This window comes from Benincasa hispida, chromosome 4, assembly GCF_009727055.1.
Source record: "Benincasa hispida cultivar B227 chromosome 4, ASM972705v1, whole genome shotgun sequence".
NCBI lineage: Eukaryota > Viridiplantae > Streptophyta > Magnoliopsida > Cucurbitales > Cucurbitaceae > Benincasa > Benincasa hispida.
In genome coordinates, this window is record NC_052352.1 from 25,010,819 (window position 1) to 25,033,889 (window position 23,071).

At 27.6% G+C, this 23,071-nt stretch overlaps 2 protein-coding genes and 1 pseudogene across 3 annotated transcripts; 1 reads left to right on the plus strand and 2 right to left on the minus strand.

The window, feature by feature from the left end:
• The first annotated feature begins 243 nt into the window (after window positions 1-243).
• On the plus strand, window positions 244-3,262 carry LOC120076513 (UPF0481 protein At3g47200-like). The gene is made up of 2 exons (XM_039030365.1): window positions 244-332; window positions 1,712-3,262. Exon 2 carries the CDS (start codon window positions 1,725-1,727, stop codon window positions 3,207-3,209), a length of 1,485 nt encoding a protein of 494 aa, XP_038886293.1. The 5' UTR covers window positions 244-332; window positions 1,712-1,724; the 3' UTR covers window positions 3,210-3,262.
• Window positions 3,263-7,137: 3,875 nt separating this feature from the next.
• LOC120076146 lies at window positions 7,138-8,928 on the minus strand (annotated as a pseudogene).
• A 9,007-nt stretch (window positions 8,929-17,935) lies between these two features.
• On the minus strand, window positions 17,936-20,063 carry LOC120075274 (uncharacterized RNA-binding protein C17H9.04c-like). 2 transcript variants are annotated; one of them, XM_039028496.1, is made up of 4 exons: window positions 19,843-20,063; window positions 19,356-19,747; window positions 18,474-18,569; window positions 17,936-18,266 (listed from the first exon to the last, which is right to left on the minus strand). In XM_039028496.1, the coding sequence occupies exons 2-3, from the start codon at window positions 19,727-19,729 to the stop codon at window positions 18,476-18,478; spliced, it is 468 nt and encodes a 155-aa protein (XP_038884424.1). In that variant the 5' UTR covers window positions 19,730-19,747; window positions 19,843-20,063; the 3' UTR covers window positions 17,936-18,266; window positions 18,474-18,475. The 2 variants fall into 2 exon arrangements, with proteins under 2 accessions (XP_038884424.1, XP_038884423.1); XM_039028495.1 differs by having other exon boundaries at window positions 19,356-19,762.
• Between the last annotated feature and the right edge of the window lie 3,008 nt (window positions 20,064-23,071).

Below are 23,071 nucleotides of genomic sequence, written 5' to 3' on the forward strand. Positions count from 1 at the left end.
ATGAGAGTTCACATGAATTCCCATTCATAACTCTTCTATGTGGGAGTATAAAATGCATCTACCTTATTAAGTATATCTCATTGTCCTTTAATTTCAGAGTGGAATATCAAGTCTATTGGTTGAATACAAATGAACACATATAATTTAAATTTAATGTGCTCTTTAAGTTAGCCAACCATCACACTACTTGAAGTTGGGGTTATTTATAAGAAGGGCTTGCCTTTTCTTTTTCTACCATTTTCCACATAAACCCTCTCTTACTCAATCTTCTTCCCACATTTCATCTACCACTAACCATCTCCTATTCTCCTTCCATCAAATTTGCACACAAGGTACTTTTTCACTTTTTTTCTTCCCTTAAACTCGTTAAGCTTCCTTTTGCTTTTTTTTTTTTAATAGTCGATATTCGAAATATCGATATCGATCAAAATATTGAAGCCCCTATTCTATGAAAATGTCGATATCGATAAAAATTTCGGAAAGCTTTATGGAAATTATTGTAATTAGTTAATGATACTTTGATTGTAGCCTAATTAGACTATATTTGACTACTTTTAATCATCATTCATATAAAGTAAGACAACATTTAAATGTATAGTGTAAATATCTATGTAGATGTCGATGCGATAGTAGAAAACCAAAAAAGAAATGGAAAAATAATTACAAAATAATATCATATATGGTAATCAATTACAAAATTGGAGGACGTGAGATGTTTGCATATAAAATAATTGTAAATTATTTATTATAAAATGTGCATGTCTAAAATGAAAGTTTTGGATGGTAAAAACATAAAGCTTACATCAAATTCAATTTTGAGGTGAAATGATGTGAAGATTCAATGAAAAAATATCTAAATGAAGTTAAAAATAAATATATATGTTATTTTTCTCTCTCTTTTTTTTTTTTTTTTGTTTCTTGAAAATGAATGCTTTGGATGGTAAAAAAAAAAAAACAAAACTTACATCAATTCAATTTTGAGGTGAAATGATGTGAAAATTCAATGGAAAAATGTTTGAATTAAGTTGAAAATATATATATGTCATTTTTCTCGATTTTGATTTCTTGGAAATGAAAGCTTTGCACGGTAAAGAAAATAAAATTCACATCAATTCAATTTTGAGATTTTGAGGTGAAATTATACATTGATGTGTGAAATTATATAATTTGTGTAATCAAGACAAGTCCATAAATCTTAAAAAACTATCATTGAGCTCGTCTCATTGTAAAAATAAAATTAAATTAAAACATGAAAAACCGAAATTTCGAGAAATTTTGAGAAATGGAGGGAAAGTAAAAAATCCCCTACTAAAATATCAACGAAGTTTCAAAATTTTGACCAAAATTTTAAACTATGATTATACCTTTAAAAATATTGGTTATTGTACCCTTACTTTTAACTTGGGTTCATTTTAGTCCTTTAATTATCAAACGTCTATTTTAGTTTTATATTTTAAAAAAATTACCATTTTGATCGATTTTGTATATTTATCATCAAATATGCAAGGAAATTAAACTAGAAGTCAAATTGTGTTATCTGCTTATGACTTTTAACAAACACGCTTTAAATTAGAATTGTTTGGACACAATAAAATAGACAATGGTTATTACAATATTGTAATTGATAAAAATAATTAAATTAAGGTGTCGTTTGATTACGGAATGATTTTTTGAAATTATGATGATTTTGTTGTTTATGTTTTTGTTGAAGGAGGATCCAAAACATGGATGTAAGGGAAAATAATAGTGAAAGTGAAGTGCTTGAAGCAAACGACCTATATTACAACATGGCAAAAACTAGTGAGGATGAAAATATATGTAGTGATGTTGTGATATCGATCGAATACATGTTGAAGCAACTGCCTCCTATTAATGAAAAAAGTAGCATCTATCGAGTTTCCAAACAGCTGCGCCACATGAATCCTAAAGCCTACACCCCTCAAGTTATTTCTATTGGTCCTTTCCACCATCAATGTGATCAAATGGATTTTAAAGTCGCAGAACAATATAAGCTTCAAGGTCTTATTAACTTTCTAGGTCGTATCGGTGATAAGAAAATAAATTTATTGAATGATGATGCTGCCAAAATTATATCGTTGGAGGACCTACTGGAAACCGGATCGTTGAAGACGCTCGTGGGAAAAGCTCATTCTTGGATTAAAGAAGCCCGCAATTGCTATGCAGAACCCATAGACATGGACGATCGTAAGTTTCTTAGAATGATGCTTGTGGATGCTTGTTTCATGGTGGAATTATTTATACTAGAATATAACACTGCATATTTTTCATTACTCTACCAAAGAATGACCGTAGATATATTTTATGATTTGATGAAGTTGGAAAATCAAGTTCTTTTCTTTCTTCTTCAAAATTTGTTTTACCTAATACCAACAATCCCCGACGGGCCTGAGTCCATTATTGATCTAGTTAAATGGTTTGTTTTGAGGAATTGGTCATTGGTAGGTGAATATAAAGATTCCCCTCTCCAGTGGGGTAATACACAACCAAAGCACTTGGTGGATTTCTTAAGTTTCTACCTCCACCCCCCACCCAACCGTATGCAGCAAAACAGTGAGAGGAAGAAGAAGAGAAATTTCTTAAACTTGTTCCGAGTATGCTTGTGTTGTCTTCGGAGAAAGGCTGATGAGGAAGTGTTGCTTCCTCCATCCATAACTAAGCTTTGCGAGGCTGGTGTCACCATCAAGAAAGCAAAAGATGCCAAATATTTGATGGACATAAGCTTCAAAAATGGGGTTTTGAAAATCCCACCTTTACATATTTATGATGACTTTAAACTTATATTGCGAAACGTGCTAGCATTTGAGCAACTGCCCACAGGAAGCCAGAGTCATAGGAATAAGTATCTATGCCAATATGTCATATTTCTGGATCATTTGATAAGTACAAAGAAGGACGTGCATTTACTTGTGGAGGCCGGAGTCATAATCAATAATATTGGCGGTAGTGATAAAGAAGTTTCGGATCTATTTAACAACCTCAATAAATTTGTCACTATCCCGAACTCCACCCACTACGACCATATCAGCAAAGATCTGCGTGCATACTGCGATGGATGGTGGAACAAGGCCAAAGCTTCACTCAAACATAACTATTTTAATACGCCATGGGCCTTTATCTCCTTCTTTGCTGCAACCTTCCTCATTCTTCTCACCCTCCTTCAAACCATTTTCTCTGTATTTCCTCACTAACTCCAAATTCATCCCTGCAGTTATGTTATATATATGTTAGTTTCAGTTTTACTTCCTCCTTTTACCTCGTTAAATGTTAACCTTGCATTTATTAATGTTTTTCAAATATTACTTTGATAGTTATGGTATATAGTTTATTATTGACATGGGCTTCTATCTTAAAATCAATTGACAATGAGATAATAGATCTTCAACATGTCTATTTCCACTTCGAAAGGTTTTAATATTATATTAGAAAAGCATGAGATTTCATATCAAAATCAATTGATAACGAGAGAAATAGCATATGTATTTTTTAAAGATTAATGAGGTATCCCTACCTTTTTAATGTGGGGTCCTCAACATAATTGAAAAACATGTTGCTACGTTTGTCTCAAAGTTGTAAGTTTGTTAATCATAAGAGCTATGTATATAAATTTAGATTTAAAAATAAATTATAAAAACACACATAGTTTTTGAACTCAAAAGACTTATTAAAACTCATCAACCAAAACTAAGTTCTCTCAAACTGCACTAATTAATACACATTTCAAATCAAGATCCCATTATAAGTTTGTAATAAGATTTCGTTTAAGACATGTTATCAATCCGTAATGAAAATTGATGTAATTATGATGACATTCTATTGATTGATCAATTGTAATGGACTACAATCGAAATGATTTTTTTTATCACGTTTACTTAGAATTATAAATTATAAAAATTGGTTTAAAACTTAAAAATTTTCCTAAAAAATTAATATAATAAAAATATTTGTAAAATAATAACTCACACTACTTTTAACACAAAATTTCTAAGGGGGTGTTTGGCTCACCAACATGAGTTGAGTTGAATTGATATAACATACCAACTCATTGTTTGGCCCATCAACTTTCAATGTTGGTGGAGTTAAGTTGGTATATTTTACCAATTCATCCCAACTCTTCCTTCTTCCCATGTTTTTAATGGCTCCACCCATCAGCCACTGTCACACTTCGAGAACTAATTCTGCACTTTCGACTACTATAATATATTTTACCAATTCACCCCGACTCTCCCTTCTTCTCATGTTTTCAATGGCTCCACCCATCGGCCACTAACACACTCCGAGAACTAACCCTGCACTTTCGATTATTATAAGACTGGTGACTGTTAAAATATGTTGCAGGGTTGTTGATTATATAAAAAAATATTATTTTATCTACATTAAGTACAATATTTATACGTAATGAATTCACATATCAAATGAGTGTTAAGCATATTTAGACGAAAAGTATGTATGTAGTTAAAAAGTATGTAACATATAACAAAAAAAAAATCATAAAATGAATTTTTTTTCTAGAACATTTTCCAATAAGAATTAGTGAAAAATATATATTTATTCTCGATAATCCTCCAAATTTAGAGAAAATAAAAGTGAAACTGTTGAAAGAATGTGGTGACATTTCATTGACTGTTACGATGATGAGGGAGATTTAATTAAAAAAAAAGTTCATGACATAGTAAAAATATAAAGCAACAATAGGAAGAAGAAGAAAATAAGAAGATGAAATGAAATTCATGGAGAAAAATTAGTTAGAATCAAAGGTTTTAATTTCGCTTTAGTTTCTCATTTTATTTAACCATATTTCTACAAGAAATGTAATAGGTTAATTATTGCTCATTGCCAAAAAAGAAAGAAAGAAAGAAAGAAAAATTTTAAAAATTAAAAGAAAAAAATTGCAACTCATATTTTATTCAAACAAAGATGGACAAAATAATTGAATAAAAAAATTTCAAAACAAAAATAGTAATCATAAAAGCCTATTATTTAGAGTTCAAAAAAGTGCACTATATATCCAGACATATGAACTCAACTCTGCACCGAAACACAGACATATGAATTCCACAAACATAAACATCAGATATCCTATTTCAATTCAGTGTCCCAAACAGTCCCTAAGTCAAATCATCTTCATCTCCGAATTATTCGGAACGTAATATGAGCAGGGTTCCTTAATTAGTGATTAAAAGACATATACTCATTAATTTCAATTTCCAACCCTTGTATATCCACCATAAAATGAGAACTCCTCAATCTCCTATCCAATACTCATTTTCTTCCTTTTCCTATCCACCGAGTTTTGCTTGTTTTCTTATTTTCTTTCTTTTCTTCTCCTCCGCTACTACAAATTTGGACTATGTAACATATGAATTTTATTTTCTTGATGCTCGTGACAAAAAAAACGTCGATAAAATTTTAATTTACAGCTTAAAATTATTTATTAAATTTAAATTACATATATTGACAGTTATAAAACGTTAACACATATTTCTATTTAAGTTGATTTGCAAAAATATCGATAAAAATACTTTTGTTGACACAAAAATATGTAAGTTTTTGTCAAAATTATGTATTCTCTGTTTTTTTTCAATTCGTTGACAGGCAAAAAGTGCCAACAAGAAGTGTAAAAAAAATTACCTATGTTAACAAAAAATGTCCAACAAATCATTTTGGGCTTTAGAGGCTCGTAATCTAAAATTTTCGCGTGCAAAGGTTCCTTATGTTGATGGGCAATTTCCACGACAAAGCTACATTTTAAATAATTCTTTTTATATTAACATCAAGAGAGGGAAAAAAAAAAACATGTCTTTAAACAACTTCAAACAAGAACTTGAAAGAGGCCAATACTTCCACTCCTTTGTTTAGTTTCATATGTTTAGAATATATTTTCAAGTGTTTAACTTAAAAAATAAATTATTTTTTAAAAAAATTAAAATATTCGACAACTACTCAAAATAGTATTTTAAGTAGATTTTAATCAATTTTTATCAAAAATGTTTAAATGATAAAAATGTATTTTTTGAAAAATATTTTTTTTAAGTCAATCCAAACAACAAGATCATTGATAGCCAATTGATTTGTGTCTCTTACTTTACTTTTTTTGTTTTCTTCTCTTTCTTTAAGAGTAATATTAATTTGAATTGACTAAAAAAATATTTTTAAGAAAAATCACTTTTATTTAAACTCTTTGTATAAAAACTGTTTTAAATATTTTTTGAGTTGTTGTCAAACCTTTCAATTTTTTTCTAAAATCACTTATTTTCAAAATGAAATATTTAAAAAGTTAAACCAAACTCACCAAAAATCAAAACGGACAAGTGTTTCTTATATATAACATTGACCATTATAGTTAGTACCAAATTTTGATATAAATAGCCAAAAGTCTTTATTGAGTATGTCTGGGCATATAAATTAACACATGTGAGGCTTAATAGCACTTCAAGAATTCAAGAAAATAACTCTCCTTTTAATATTTTATTGGAATTAAAAGCAAAAATAATTACACATTTAGGTTAGAGAAAAAAGATTAATGACATATAAGCAATAACAATATAATATCTAACTGTATGGAGCATTCTTAAGTTAAATCAAAAGTAAAATTATATAATCTTAAGGTTAAAGTAGATATACACATGAGAATGTTATATACAATGATAGACAAGAAAATAGTTTACTGAACATGTAAAAATGTTTGATAAACATAGTCTATAAATAATTAAAAAAAAATTATTACTAATGATATATTGATATTGTTTATCAATGATATAAATAAAAGTGTTCATTAACAACAGACATAACTAAAATAGTTGATAAGTGTCATCTATCCAATGATAAACGTCAAAATAACCTATTAATGATAGATAAAAAAAAATGTTTGTTAGTAATAGAGATATATCCAGTAGCGGCGTCAGAAATTTTATATAGGGGAGGCACTATATGCAGAAAAAATATCTATAAATGAATGTAAAAAAATATTTATAACTTCACTAATTTAGTACATTACAATTGCTCTCTACGAGTTTTCATATTTTGAAATCCATGATAGTTTCAGTATCTAACTTATCAAATAAATCCATTTCAATATAGGCTATAAGAAAATCATTCATCCATTGATCTCCCATTCGATTACGCAATCGAGTCTTCACAATACGCATAGCATGTTCTCCCCACAGTAGCCATGGTGACAGATAAAATCAATACCAAGGTGAGTAATCCATAAACTAATGGATAAACCTTGTCTTTATTCGTCAGGACCATTTTTATTGCAAGATCACATATGATTTTTAGCTCAACAAACTCAATATTTGAACGCATATCAATAATGTAATTTTGAAGTTAATCCTCAAGCATAGAGAGTTCAATAGCTGAAAAGTCTCTTGGGTAAAATTGAGCAAGTTGACTAGGCTTTTTTCTATCAAAAGAAACAAATGAATTACTCGGATTTAGATATGTCACACAGAGAAGCAATTCAGTATTTGTTTCAGTAAAACGATTCTTTAGCTCTTGAAGTTGAATATCAATGACGACATAGAAAATTTCAATACAATTATGATGTAAATTTGTAACTGGTTGAGATTTTCGCCTTTATCTTCCTCGAATTAGAAATAGGTCATCCATTTTATGGACTTCAATATCATGACTATGACAGAAATCAAAAACCATACTCAACAACGAATCCCAATCAGACTCTCTTGTTTTTTACAGTTTTTCTTTACAAATTTTAACAAAATTCATTGCATTCACAATATCTTGATCTTTTTTTTGTAATGCTTGAGACAAGTCATTTGTGATTCCCAATATAATTTTCATAAAATGTATATGAAAAACAAAATCAAAAGATAGAATTAAACTTATTAAAGTCTTTGCTTCATATTTTTGTTCTAAATTTGATCCACCTTGCACAATTGTCTCAAGTACATCGACTATTAAAGAGAACGTTATAATAAAGCTCGTTAAAGTGTAGCAATGTGTGATCCCCCATCGAGTACCTCCTGGTCGTTTAATCATTGTCTTCTGATTTAATCCTCGACCACTTAATATTTCATCATTATTTAAAGCTTCAAAAATTTTCATTTTATGTTTCTCTCATAGAATATCTTGATGTTTTGCTGACGCCCCAATTACATTCACCACATTTGTAACAATAAAAAAATAGACCAGCAATTTCCACATGATTTTTAGCAGTAGCTATAAGAGGTAATTGAAGCTGATAAGAAAAATAATGAATGTAAAAAGCACATTCATTTTCTTTTAAAATAAGTGTTTTCAATCCATTAAATTGATCTTGCACATTACTTGTTCCATCATATCCTTGTCTTCATAAATTAGCGATGCTTAATCCATGTTTAGGGAAAAAAATCATCTATAGCTTTTTTAAGCGATAGAGAACTTGTACCATTGACATGTATGATTCTAACCAATCGTTCAATCACATGACCTTTATCCACATATCGTAATACAATTGACATCTGCTCGTTTGAAAATACATCTTTTGATTCGTCTATCAAGATAGAAAATTGTTTGTCACTCATATCTTTTATAACCGTATTAACAACTTCTACTGCAATGGAATGCACTATATTTTTTTTAATATTGGGTGAAGTCAAAAAATTGTTTGTCACTCATATCTTTTATAACAGTATTAACAACTTCTACTGTAATGGAATGCACTATATTTTTCTGAATATCGGGTGAATTCAATTTCAAATTATCTGGGGTATTTTTTAAAGTCACAGCTTCAATATCATTATTATGGTTGCATAACCGTTGTAAAAGTTCAAGAAAATTACCTTGATCCTTGGAATCATTTGTCTCATCATGTCCACGGAATGCAAGTTCTTGTCGTAATAAAAATCAAATACAATCAATTGATGTACCTAATCGAGTTCGATATTCAACTCGTGCTCGGTGATACATCTTATTTAAAAAAAGTCTGCAATGTTGTTTTTGTTTGAAAAGAGCCTCACATTTACCCAAAGCTGCATTGTGTGTACTATTAGGACCACCAACATGAATATGCAATTTCCCTTTTTTCTTCCAATTAGAAAATCTTTCACTAACAAAACAGCCACCTTTTGACTCTTCACTTACTTCTGGTTTGAATAGATAGCAACATAAACAAAATGTGGCATCCCTTAAAATATTATATTCTAGCCAATTAGTTAAACCAAATTGGGTTAAATCGTCTTGACTTTATACCAAATTTCTTAAGTGAAAAAGTATGATTTCAAGGCTGACAAGGGCCTTTTAGCCAATATGCTCTACGAACTTGATCTCAAATATTATAATTGTAATCATAAATTTTGATTCTTAGATTAGGATTTGCGGATAGTTCTTCTAGATTAAATTCTATATAAGATCGATCAAAATCCAAAACATTTTTTTCTTTGGAGATGATGCCTCTATTGTCTCTATTGTTGTTTTTATTTTATATTCTCTCCACATTAATTTTGAATTAATCTACAAAAGTATTAATAAAAAGAATATTAAATTCTATTATATAGATTTAAAAGCATAAAAACTTAAAGTCTAAGAAGATTTTAAAACTTACTTGACAAGTTCGTATATCCAAACAAGTGATAAAAAATAATCCTCTAACTTGAACTCTGAAATTAATTTTTAAAACCTATACGAGTTATGTGAATGTAAAAATAACATCGAAACAAACGAAAATATATAGAGAGTAATGTTAATATAAAAATTATGTAAAAAAAAAATTAATGTCACAATAAATATATCTCTTCATATTGAATTAGAGCTAACTCTACAAAAATATTCACAATAAAAAAATATTAAAAATTATTATGTAGATTTAAAAATATAAGAACTAAAAAGTCTAAGCAAAATTTCAAACTTACATATCAATGATATGATCCATGTAGCCTAACGAGTAACAAAAAATTATCTTGTACAACTCTAAAATTAATATATATAACGAAAATTATGTAGGAAAAGAAAAGGTAAACATTACATATTCAAGAGGACGTTATTGAAATTTGAGATTAAAAACTTTCCTAAATTTTGAAAGAAAAAAAAAATTCCACATAAGATAAAGGAATTGCACTAATTTTCTAATTTTTTGGAGATTGATTTGGAGTTGCAACCTAAAAAGCTAAAACATACTTTATATTTTAACTTCATATTTGGAATTTTTTTTAAAAAAATCCTACTTTTATTTCCATCAAGATAAATCAGGATTTTTATTTCTATCAAGATAAACTAATTCGGATATAGGAATCTCACTTTTAAATTGGGTTTTTTTTTTTTTTTTTAAGATAAACCAGTTTTTTAGTAGGAATTTAAATATCCAAAGAAATTCAACCTAGGTCCCATGTAACATCAATCAACCCTTTAACTATTGAACCAGGAAGTGACAATAAATATACATTTATTAATATTATTATTAACTATTACTTAAAAATTTATATTAAAAATACAAAAATCGATAATTTGAGGGGGACACGTGTCCCCTGACCCCTATGTCAATTATAATCGATAATCGATATATCAATGACAGACTATTAAAATGATCCATCGATGATTGCATTAATATATCAATTATAGATTTAAAAATTTGGAGAAATGGTCATATTTACAAATTATATATTTATATAACATATTTACAAATATAACCATCAATTTTGCTACAAATTACAATTATCAAGGAAAAAGAAATAACCAGCACGTTCGGAATTGAGGCCCATCCCGGTTGGCTAACTTTTCTAGGCCCAAACGTCCTTTTGTAGGACTAACATGAGTAGCCCATTTGATTGATAATATATATATATATGTGTGCGCGCGCGCGCAAGACTATAGTACTCTCCATTTCCATTACTTTTCTTTCTAATAGTTTTGAAAGTCAAAGACTCATTTTGCTATAAATATTAAGGGTTTTTTTGAGTTGACTTAAAAAAAGTGTTTCTAAAAAAAAAAATTTTTATTTAAACACTCTTGATAAAATTGATTAAGAGTGTATTTGGAAGATATATCCAAGTGTTTAATTTAAAAAATAAGTCATTTTTGAAAAAATTAGAATGTTTGACAATTACTCAAGATTACTTTTGATGTGTATTTTAAATAGTTTTTATCAAAAGTGTTTAAATAAAAATGAGTTTTTCGAAAAAACCCTTCTTTCTCAAGTCAATCCAAACGGATCTTAAAATGCACTTGAAAAATTATTTTGAGTGTTTGCCAAATACTCCAATTTCTTTAAAAAAAATGATTTTTTTTAAAAAAAAATTAAACACTTGAAAATATATTCCAAACTCACCCTAAATTTATTGTAATTCTTGAATATCAAATTATTGTTCTTTCTAGCTACACGTCCATTTTTAATGAAGTAATGTGTATTCTTTTCTCTCTCTCTCTCTTTTTAACCATCAAAATAAATCCCAAAAATACGTATAGGAAGTTTGAGTTATGTGTTTATTTAATCTCTAAACTTTTAAAAAATCATAAATGTACTATTATTAAATTTTAAATGGATTATTATTATTAGACATGAAATTCAAAGTTATTTTAGATGGATCAATTGATATTTGAAAATTTTAAATTTTTCGTAGACCTATTAAATATAGAATTATATTTATGGACCTATTAGATACAAAACAGAAAGTTTAAACCCTATTTGATTTTAAAAAATACCTTTTAAATAGGGTTTTCATCTTTCTTAGTTAAAAATTTGAATTCTTAGTCAAATTTCAAAAAGAAAAACAAATTTTAAAAAAATCAAAATTAGGCCTAATAATTTTTTAAAACACTCCTAAAAAATAGATTGAAAAAATGAATCTCTAACCTCGAGACTTATAATACATGCTTTATAAGAATCGGGAAAAATAAAACTATAATAAAACATAGTTCCTACTTTTTTTTCAAACGAAAATCGGAAAATGAAAGGAGAGGAGCAGCCAATTAAGTAATTGGGTTTGTAGTAAAGTCACTTTCCTCAGCCTTCCATAAAAATTAAAGGGAATCTCGGCAATAATGCATGCATTTAATTAATTAATATTGACCTCTACAAAGTTATATTTTTCATAATGTGGTTTTGGTGTATCGATAAAGAAAAGAAAGGGGTTGGAGAAAGAAAACAAAACACTTTAGTAAAAAGCGCTTTACAAATGCTCGTATATTCAAATAGAGGTAAAAAGGAAGAACCAAAACACTTTTAAAAGTTGAACGTAACTCATTTTCATTTTCAATATTGGATAACAAAGTAGTTCTTAATTTTTCTTTTCTTCTTTTCAAACCATTGACCATTACAGTTAAGCATCAAATTCTAGTACAATTTGTTCCTCCTCCCTCTAATAACCATTTCATTTTTCCTTTTTAATTTATATTAAGTAGCTTCTAGTTTTTAGTAACAATTTTCACCTTGTTAAGTGAAAACTTTGAATTTCAAGTCAAATTCTAAAATAAAAAACAATTGTTTTTTTTAAAAAAATTAATTTTCTAAACTTGACTTGATTTTTTTAAAACATTAATAGAAAGTATATAATAAAAAAAATAATTTTAGAAAATTTTTGTGTCAATCTAATTGCGATATTCCTGTATATCTACTGATCCCTTTTGTGGTTTTGTTCAAAAAAATGATAATAAACATAAAAACTTTTGGGAAGAAGTAACATTTATAAGTTTAATTTTCAAACACTAAATGACTATTAAAAAAAAGACTTTTTTTTAAAGTACAATATGAGTGGAGAAATTTGAACCATGGACCTCATAATTGTTAACCTATATCATATTCCAATTGAGATATGCTCACTTTGGCAAGTATTTTTAAAAGGAAAAAAAAATCTTAGATTCTTGGGCTTAGAAATGAGAAATTATTTTAAATGAAAAAACTGCTAAAAATATTTTAAAATATAGCAAAATGTCATTGACATTGATAAAAACTGATAAATGTCTATCCGTATCTATCACTGATAGACAACGACATTTTATTATATTTATAAATATTTTAGTTCATTTTGCTGTATTTGAAAACAGCTCTAAAATTAACATGAGGCTCAATAAAAGAAAATAATATTGCAACAATTCGAGAAAATAACTGTTGTCCTAATATTGTTGGAAATCGTGCAAATATAATTATATTTCATGAAATTATAATTTCATGTGGACTAGAAGAGAGAAAATTTAGGACATAAAGAATAATAGCAAAATTGATTATACTTTTTGAAGTACAATGTCATACTATTGTATGATATAGAGAGATTCGTTATCTCAATAGAAACTATATATAAAATTAATTATTAATTACTAGTTACTAGTCTAAAATATTCTTATAAATATAATATCTAATATAATTTCTAATTTTTATAGTGTATTTTTGGGCCTACTTGGCATCATTTAACCACATGATTAAAGAGTTTCTCTCCCTTGTTCTTTAACAAGAGCTCTTCTTTCCAATGTCTTGTCTTTGTTAGATTGAACAGATAAGATTTTCGCAACAAAGATTACTTTATATTTTTTTAATTTTAAAAAATAAAAATTCAAAAATTCAGAACTGCTTGAGCTTAGATTCGGTGCACACTTCAATCTTGAGGATACTCTTTTTCCATAACTCATGAATGTTTTTTTTTAATAATTTTTTTTTAAGAAAGATATTGTAATTAAAGTGTGGGATGAAGGAATCAAACTTCAAATCACGAGATTGATAATATAAACACTATGTCAGTTGAGTTACGCTATTTCTTTTCTTTTTCTTTTTTTTTAATAAGTTATTGTTATTGTTTGCACTTATAATTATTGTTTGGCTTTTATTTGGTAAGGAGTTACTATTTTGTATTGCTATAAATGGTGGTTGGTTTCTTCTTCATTTGTAATTATCCCATTTTTCAAATTATTTTTTTCTATTTATTTATATTTGATTGAAGCATGTAATCAGGAATTCTATAGTTGTTCGAGATGTTGTTCTACCAAATTTAGTCATTTTATCTTATTGAGATAATTATGATATAGTCTACTAGCCATATGTGTACAAAATAGGTATAATTGTCTTTAAATCAACCGTTAATAGATTCAAGGCATCTTAACAAAATAAACTCCATAAAATTAGGGCTTGTAATTTGGAATTAATGACTGAAAGATGTAAATAATAAATAAATTGAGACACATGTCATGACGTTAACACGCTATAGTAGTACAACAATTAGCAAAAAGTATGGAGGTTTTTCTAAATAATCTTTTAAATATGAAACGATTTCGAATAATGTATGTATAAATATGTTCTTTGAGTTCAACAATATATAATAAATGGACAACTTTGCTGACCATTTGATCAGTAATATCTACATATATATTAACCAATTGAACTATATATAGGTTAGCAAATAAACGTGAAATGTTGAACAGGAGGCGAAATATGACAATAATACGATGCTTTTCAAATTCCTAACATCTCCTTGATAGAAAAAAACCAAAATTCTAACCAATATAGTGACTTCGCTGACTATTTGGGATCGCAGTAACATATATGTATCCAACTTTCCTGACCATTTGATCGGTAACATATACTCAGATTAGCAAACAACATAAAAAAATCAAATAGGAGATAAAATAGGATCGTAACATGACGTTTTTTGAAATTCCTAACCTACCCTTGATAGAAAAAAACAGAAGTTTTAACCAATATGGTGGCAATGCATAAACAAAGGTTGCTTTTAATTTCTCAAGGGATAAAAGTGAGTACAGAAAAGGGATGCATGAGGGAGAAATGGATAACTGGAAATGGAAAATGGCACTAAAAAAGAAACTCCATTTTAGCAAAACAAGAACACTAGTTGGCATGCATGATTGAAAGGGAAGGGGAAGAGGAGGGGTACGTACCATTCACTAACACCAACAAAAGAAATTAAATCATAATAATTAAAGGTAAGGGCAAAGGCATATGCATGAAGTAACATAAAGCTCAGTGTTAAAGTAATATCAAAGAATCTTGCTAAAAGCTATATAATGGAATGTAGTAGGCAGAGACACTAATAAATATGTTTGTGCTTACTACTTTTTGACCAATTGCCAATCTCTCTTGCACTTATTAAAAATAAAAATAAAAACATTGCCCCAAAAGGTCAATTTGAAGGGAAGCATAAGCAACCCCTCTCTCTAATTTTTTACTTTCAAAAGCTATGGAATCCAATGTCACATTTCTTTTGCATTCTTAATTACAAAAGATAAATCCATTACGAATTTTGTCTCTGAACTTTTATGTTTGTGTTTAAGAGCTTCTTGAACATTAAAAACTAGGTCAAAATATCATTTTAGTCCCTATATTTTAATTATAAAATTTGTCTCTAAACTTTTATGTTTGTGTTTTAAAGGTTTTTTAACATTAAAAAATAGATCAAAGTATCAATTTGGTTCCTATACTTTGAAGTTTGTTCAATTTTAGTTCATATATTTTCAAAATATCCAATTTTAATCTCAATACTTTTAATAAATTTTAGATTTAGTCCTCTCAAAATTATTTTTTTATTGATATTGGCTAAATAATAGTAATTGATTTTTATGGAAGAAAATATAATATGTGATTATATTTTCAAAAATAGAGTGAAAATGTTAATAAATAACAAAAAAAAAAAATTGAAAATCAACGATAAACAAAGCAGTGTAGATTTAAGATTTTTTAAATGTACGGGACTAAAATTTGACATTTTAAAGTACATAAACTAAAATTGAATAAACTTTAAAATATACGATTAAAATGATATTTTAACTTGAAAGGCATTAAAAAATATCAAATAGTTTTTACTTTCAATTTTGTATAATAAATTCCTAACATTTTCAACATGTTTTAAAATTAATGAATTCATTAAATATAAAATTAATTAAACTTTTTATCTATAGAGACATTCAACTTTTAATTTTGTGTCTAATAGATTTATTGATTTTAAGATAGATCAATGACCTATATTAGATATAAATTGAAAGTTTAAGAAGTTATTATAATTTTTTTAATTCATAAATCTATTAGAAACACAACCTTGAACGTTCATTGATCTCTTAGAAAAATTTTATAAATTTAAGGATTTATTTGACACAAACTTAAAAGGAGACTAAACATGTAGTTTATTTAATTAAAATTTTTAATTAATATCATGAGTTTGGGTGGGATTAGATTCTCTTTTTGTGAATAGTTTGGCTTTAATTAGTTCAAAATGAACCCTATCCGTTAATCCAAACAAAGGCAATGATTTTGTTGAAACCATCTAATTAATTAGACATGAGTTGACAAAAGAAGTAGTTGGAATCAACATCCAAAAATAGAAATTGAGGGTTTAGTGAAGTAAATATATTTTATTTCATTAGTTAATTGAGTTATCTAATAGTAAAAAAATAAATAAAATAAAAGATAAATACACATCTCAAAAAATAATAAATAAATAAGATATAGTTCATCAAATTTTAACCCCATTACTCATATGATATAAGGGGAAAGATGTTTATATAGACATTGAATTAGTTTGGGAATTTAATTGGCTTGCTAATCCTAAGATAAACCTCAAAAGGATGTTCTAATTTGGTTATGGATAGAATCCAAATTTAGAAGTACAAATTCAAACCTAGTAAGTGATAAAAGGAAAATGTTACTATCTATTGATGTATATTAGTGTCTATCAATAGTACAATGACATTTTATTATATTTAAAATTATTTTCAATAATTTTATTATTTAAAATAATTATCTTAATAATAATATAACGAAACAAACCAAATGCGCCTTGCACATAATTGGATTTTCTAGTTTTGTCACACAAAGAGGGAACTTTATTAAAAGTGGAAGATGGGTTTTTGGACCACATTGGACTTATTGTTATTGTTTCATATATGTATACTTTCATCTTCATTCTGAAATCATATGTCTCTCTTTTTCTTTTCTTCTTTTCCCTTCTTTTTTTCCTTCTTTCTTTTGAACCACTTGACTATATTAAATCTAATCTCTCTTGTATAAAATTAAATGTTTATTTAAAATTCCTAAACTGCTCCCTAAAGATAGGTTTTGAAGTGCCCTAAAAAGTACTAATTGTAATTAAGGTCTTAAATGTCCTTTTCCAACTGAGATCTTAATTTTATAGGAACACAGCCATAAAATATCAACATCAACAAATATTTTTTTTAAAAAAAATGTAAGTATACAAAAGTCATTTAAATATTTAAATAATGAATAAGCATTTAACTATTTTTAATTTAAAAAATAAAGTTTTTCTTATTGTAAGATATTAAACCTACGTACAACAGTGATTTTTTTGTTGTTATTCTATCAACCTTTTTAAGTTATTATATAAATGTCGATTCACTTACCACATTGTCAAACACATAGACAAATAAAAATATCGCTGTCATGTCAAAAGAAATTTAGGAATTTAAAGTTCTTAGTTATGATTTAAATGTGTGAGTAATATAATACCTTACTTTATACATGAATTTCTCTATAGTTAATTTGTTACAATGCACTATGTTTTTCTTCTGTTTTCATTTCTGTAGTTTATCAATTTTTTAAAATAAGGTCTTATTTTGTAAATTTTTTGTTTTTTAATTTAAAAAATTTAGCATATTTTTTCTTAATTTCTCACAATGAATTACAATTTTCTTAAATAAAAGAGTTGAATTTTTAGTCAAATTCTAAAAACAAAAACAAGTTTTTAAAAACTACTTTTTTTAGTTGTTAAAATTTGGTTTTTTTTTTTTAAAAAAAAAAATGGTAAGATATAAGAAATTTCGAGGTGAAAGGGGATTTATAGGTTTAATTTTCAAAAATTAAAAAGAAAAAAACAAATGATTACCAAACAGGATCAAAATGATTTATTATTAGCCACTTTTTATTGAAGTACATTTAATAAAATCAAGGTTCCGAAAGCATTCTCAATAAACACAAATTAGAAAATTAGTTTGAGGCAAAAACATAATATAAAGTGAAGTTACCAATTAATTAAAATATAAAAGATGGGTACTAATATAAATTAGAAAATTGAATACATAGAGAGGGGGCCTCATTCATTAAAATGCTACTGCCAAAGTATTTTTCTGCATGCATGCAGAAACAAAACCCATACTTCTTCCAAATTAAAAGCTCCCCCGTCAAAAAGGAGACACTTAAATCACTTTTGAAACTGAAAAATAGAGAGGGCGTACCTCAAAAAAAAAACAAAAAAAAAACAAAATACAAAAAAAAGGGGGAAAACAAAACGACGACGTTCCAGATATCATGGGAAACTCTCCTCTTCTTTCTAGCTAGAATTTATTCCTTCCATTGGCACCACCTGTAAAATGCAAAATATTCCCAAAATAATTATATTTAGACATTATAATTCAATAATTAATTATTAAATCCCACTTATATTAATTAATTACTTTACTACGTTTTCCTTTATATGTATATAAATAAAATAAAATGAGTTTTATTAATTTAACGGATAGATTTTATAAATATGGTAATTTGTTGGCGTGTAAGGAAATTAATTAATTACCTCTACGAGTATGGTGACTTGCTGTTGGAATCCCTTGGCGCATTGCATCTAAAGCATTCTCTTCGGCTGGCAAAGTTATGCTCATTGCAATCCGACCTGTCGTTCCATATACATCCAAAATAATAAAATGACTTGTCGAAAAATGCTCGTGATGTATGGTATAGATTTAAATCTGTTTTTAACCCTTTTTATTTTTTTTTTAAAGTAGGTTCAATTTTAGTCTTAAATATTCAAAATATTTATTTCATTCTCTAATCCCTTTTTTGAAAAATCACCTTAGTTCGAACTTTTAATTTAATAAATAATGTCATTTATTTCAAATAAACAATCATAATTTTAAATATATACATTAACAATATGGTATCTAAATTGCTAAAATAATCAACTTTGTTTGAACCTTTAATTTGACGAATAATGTTGTTTTTTTTAAAAATGTAATATTGTATTAACATGATATCTAAATTACTCAGATGAATATAGCTCAATAAGAAGTTCGTTTCTCTATCCTATATATTATCGAAAAAGACATGGTATCTAAATTTATTGAAGCTAAGAAGATATCAACAAAATAATAATAATAACTAAAATTATGGATAGATATTTTGAACTATCTAGATTGAAGCTAATTAAGTAAACACGAGACGACAAAATAACGATAATAACTAAAGTTGTTGACACGATTAAAATATGTAACTCAAAAAATAATAATAACTCAAAATTTATCTTTTTCAAAACTTAATGCATAAAGAACGGTAATAAAAATTAAATAGGTGAAATAAAATAAAATTGAGAATTCGAAAATTTGAAAAGTTGAGAAGTAAAATAGAAAATTCTTGAAAGTGGTATTTAGATGAAAAAGAAAAAAGAAAAAAGAAACCCTACCTGTTACAGATCCAATCACCAGATTTCCATCCAGGGCGGTTGGAGGCACCGCCGAAGTTAAAGCCTCTCATTCTGGTCAAATCGCCGTCGTAGGCGGCGGCGGAAGTCTCATCTTTGGAGGCGCCGCACTTGAAGCAGATAGAGCGGCTAGCAAAGTTATGAGCGCCGCAGTTGGCGACGGTGCAGTACCAATCACCAGGGCGGACGTCGGGGCCGGTAGTAAAACCAAAAGACGAAGAGCCAAGAACTCTTCCGCTGCCGTAGCTTCCGCCGACGAAGTCGGCCCTAGGTTCTCCACATCGCTGACAAGAATCCCTTCGTTGAAAGTTGAGATGGTTGCAAGACCTGCAATTCCAATCTCCCGGCCTACTCATCCTGTTCTTTTTTTTTTCCTGCAAAATTTAGTCCTAATTTTGGAAATTTAGGGTTTAATCAAGAAAGGGGGGGGAAAGAAGAAAATAAGATTCTTAGTAACGGAAAGGCTCACCTTGTGCGTGAAGTTGAAGTGATGGCGGTTCAGTTTTAATGGCTTTATCACGTTTCTCTGGTGAAACAGCCGGTGGTGGTGGTTTTTATACCGGTGAACTGGGATTTTTCTTTTCTTTTTTTAATTATTTTTTTTTCTTTTTCTCGAAGATCGAGAAGAATAAAACGAGGTTTTGGCTTTGGCTGTGGCTTACCAATTACTCGGTGACTCAGTGGCCGTTTTAGGTTTTTCTTTTTTATATAAATTAAAAATAATAAATTTCTTTTCTGTTCTTATTATTTACCCATAGTTTATATAGTTTCGGTAGTTCTAATTTAGCCTTGGATATTATGATTTTTTTTAGTACAAAATCCTCGACCTCTAGAAAAGATCATGTTGATTAATGTTGAGCGAAACTCATTTCGATAATATTATAATTTCCTTTTAAAATAAAGTAGAAAAATTAGAATGGAAATGGTAATTTTTGAGAATTAAATTTAAATGATGCTTAATCAAATCAAGATTTAGTTTAAAAACTAGATCGTAAAAGTAGAAGAAAATAAAATTAGGAAAATTTTTTAAATGACAAAACTGTTGAAAATATTTATAAATAATAATAAAATATCACAGTTTATCTATGATAGATTGCGATAGACTATTATCTTATGACTATAGTAGATAGATAATGAAATTTTGTTATATTTATAATATTTTGATTCATTTTTCTATATTTGAAAAAAATCCATAAAACTATGTTAACCATTTGAAGTTTAGCTACTATTTTTTTTTTTTTTTTGTGTGTGTTTGAAACCATTTTTTTTTTACTACGTAGAGAAAATAATAGAGTAGGAGAATCGAATTTCTGAATTCCAGTGATAAAAGTGAATTTTGTATTGTTTTTTTGAGTGAGAGGGATGGAAATTCGATAAAGCTAACCAAATTAAACACAAGCAACCATCTCCCCCCCCCCCCCTCCCCCGCCCCCCCCCCCCCCCCCCCCCACCCCCCCCGTCCCCCCCCCCCCCCCCCCCCCCCCTTTCGTTACAACAAAATTTCCCATTGTCATTTTCCTTAGTTTTCATAATCCAATTCCACTTCACCCCAATTATATACACATATATCAACTTGTTGTTGGGTTTTGAATCTGATGAAATTGGATATAGGAAGAACCAAATTTCTACTTTTCTCAATTATCAGACAAAATGAATATTCTAATAAACTCATCCGAAAGGACCCACATCAACATCCTAATTAATTAAAATTTTACAAATACTATAAATTGGAAAAAAAAAAAAAAAGTGATATATTTGAAAAAAAAAGTTGAATATTTAATTTGATGAGGGAAAAATGAATGAGATTTGAGATTGTAATTCTTTAAGGCTTCAAAATCAAAAGCAAGGCAAAAAAAAAAAAAAAATGGTTAAGAGAGAGTTTCGATAAAGATAGTCGAAACTGATGATGATGGTGGTGGTGGGAGAGAGAAGAGGCTTTCGAGGAGTTTCAAATTTTTGAATTTTGACCATCTTTTCTTTCTCTTTTCCACTCTAATATAACTTTTTTTTCAAACACCCATTAATTCCTCTTTTTTTAATTTATTTTTGTTTCAAATTCCATATAATTTATTTCCTTAATTTCATAAATTTAAGTTGCAATGAAGTTGATAGAAATAACTTGTCATAATATATATAATTAAGGGGTAGGAATTTTAAGATAACAATGATTAAGTGCAGCCTAGTAACTACATAGAAATGGAATTAGAAAAAAATTATATTTTAGAAAAACAAAAATACTGCGTAGCAATATTTTATTGAGTAACATTTAAGATGTATGAAGAGAGTACCCAAATTCTTTTGATTTAGTACAGTGGTTTTTTCTTTAGGGTCAGTGTGTGTCTTGGAGAATGGTAAAGGAAAGCTGAAGCAAACTGAGAAAAAGCAAAAATAAAGGCAATAGGGAGAAGAGTACTGATTCGATTCTCTTTTTGGGAGAAACGCTTCCATGCATAACCACGACACCCAAACTCCAAATACCCTAACGTATTCTCTCTCTCCCTCCTTTTAATATTCTTTTGTTTTCTTTTTAATTTAAGTTACAATTTCCATATTTAATTATCATTTTTTTTAGGTTTATATGATAGTATTTTGAAGTTTGTTCAATTCTAGTCATTATATTTTTAAAAGTCTAATTTTAATTTATATATTTTCAATAAATTTTAAATTTAGTCTTTTAAAATTCATTTTTAATCAAAGTGATTGAATTATTATTATTATTATTATGTAAGTAAATATAATATATGAATATATTTTTAAAACTTATAGTAAAAATGTGAATAAATATTTTTTTTTGAAAAATTTAGAGTAAACAAATGATTAGAGGCTAAATTTGTGATTTATTGAAAGTATATGGATTAAAATTGAACAAACTCAAGAGTACCCACTAAGATGGTGTTTGAACTTTTTTTTTCCTGTTAATTACAAGTTTAGTTCTAAGGTTTCATATTTGTGTCAAAAAATACATAAATTTTAAGATGTGTTAATAGGTTACACACACACACACACACACACACATATATATATATATATATATATATATATATTGTCTAATAGCTAGGTCCCTTGTACACTAAAAACGGTCTAATTTGTTGTTGAACTTTTAATTTTATATCTAGTAAGTCTTTGACCTATTCAACTTCTTAAAGATACATAAGCCTATTAGACACAGAATTAAAAGTTTAATATCTACATAAATTTTTATTTTGTGTCTAATAAATCTATTAATTTTTTTTTAGAAAAATATAGATCGAATATAACAAGGGATCTTTAGACCCAAGGTCCTGTTTTATTTATTTATTTATTATTTTTTTTAATTTTTGAAGAGTGTGTTTGTATCCTCTTAATTTCTTACAATTGTTTTATTGTTCATGAGTAAAAGAGTTGCATTCTTAGTTAAACTCTAAAACCAAAACTAAGTTTCTAAATTTTTCTTTTTCAAAATTTGACTTGGTTTGTGAGTAGAAAGTGGATAACAAAACAAAAAAACCAAAACTAAGGTCTCATTCAATTACTATTTAGTTTTTTATTTTTATTTTTAAAAATTAAGTCATAGGCACTACTTCCAGCTCCAAATTTCTTCATTTGTTATCTATTTTTTACCATTGGTTTAAGTCAAATTTTGAAACAAAAGAAATAGCTTTTATAAACTTGTTTTTGTTTTTGAAATTTGGCTAAGATTTCAAACATTGTATTTAAAA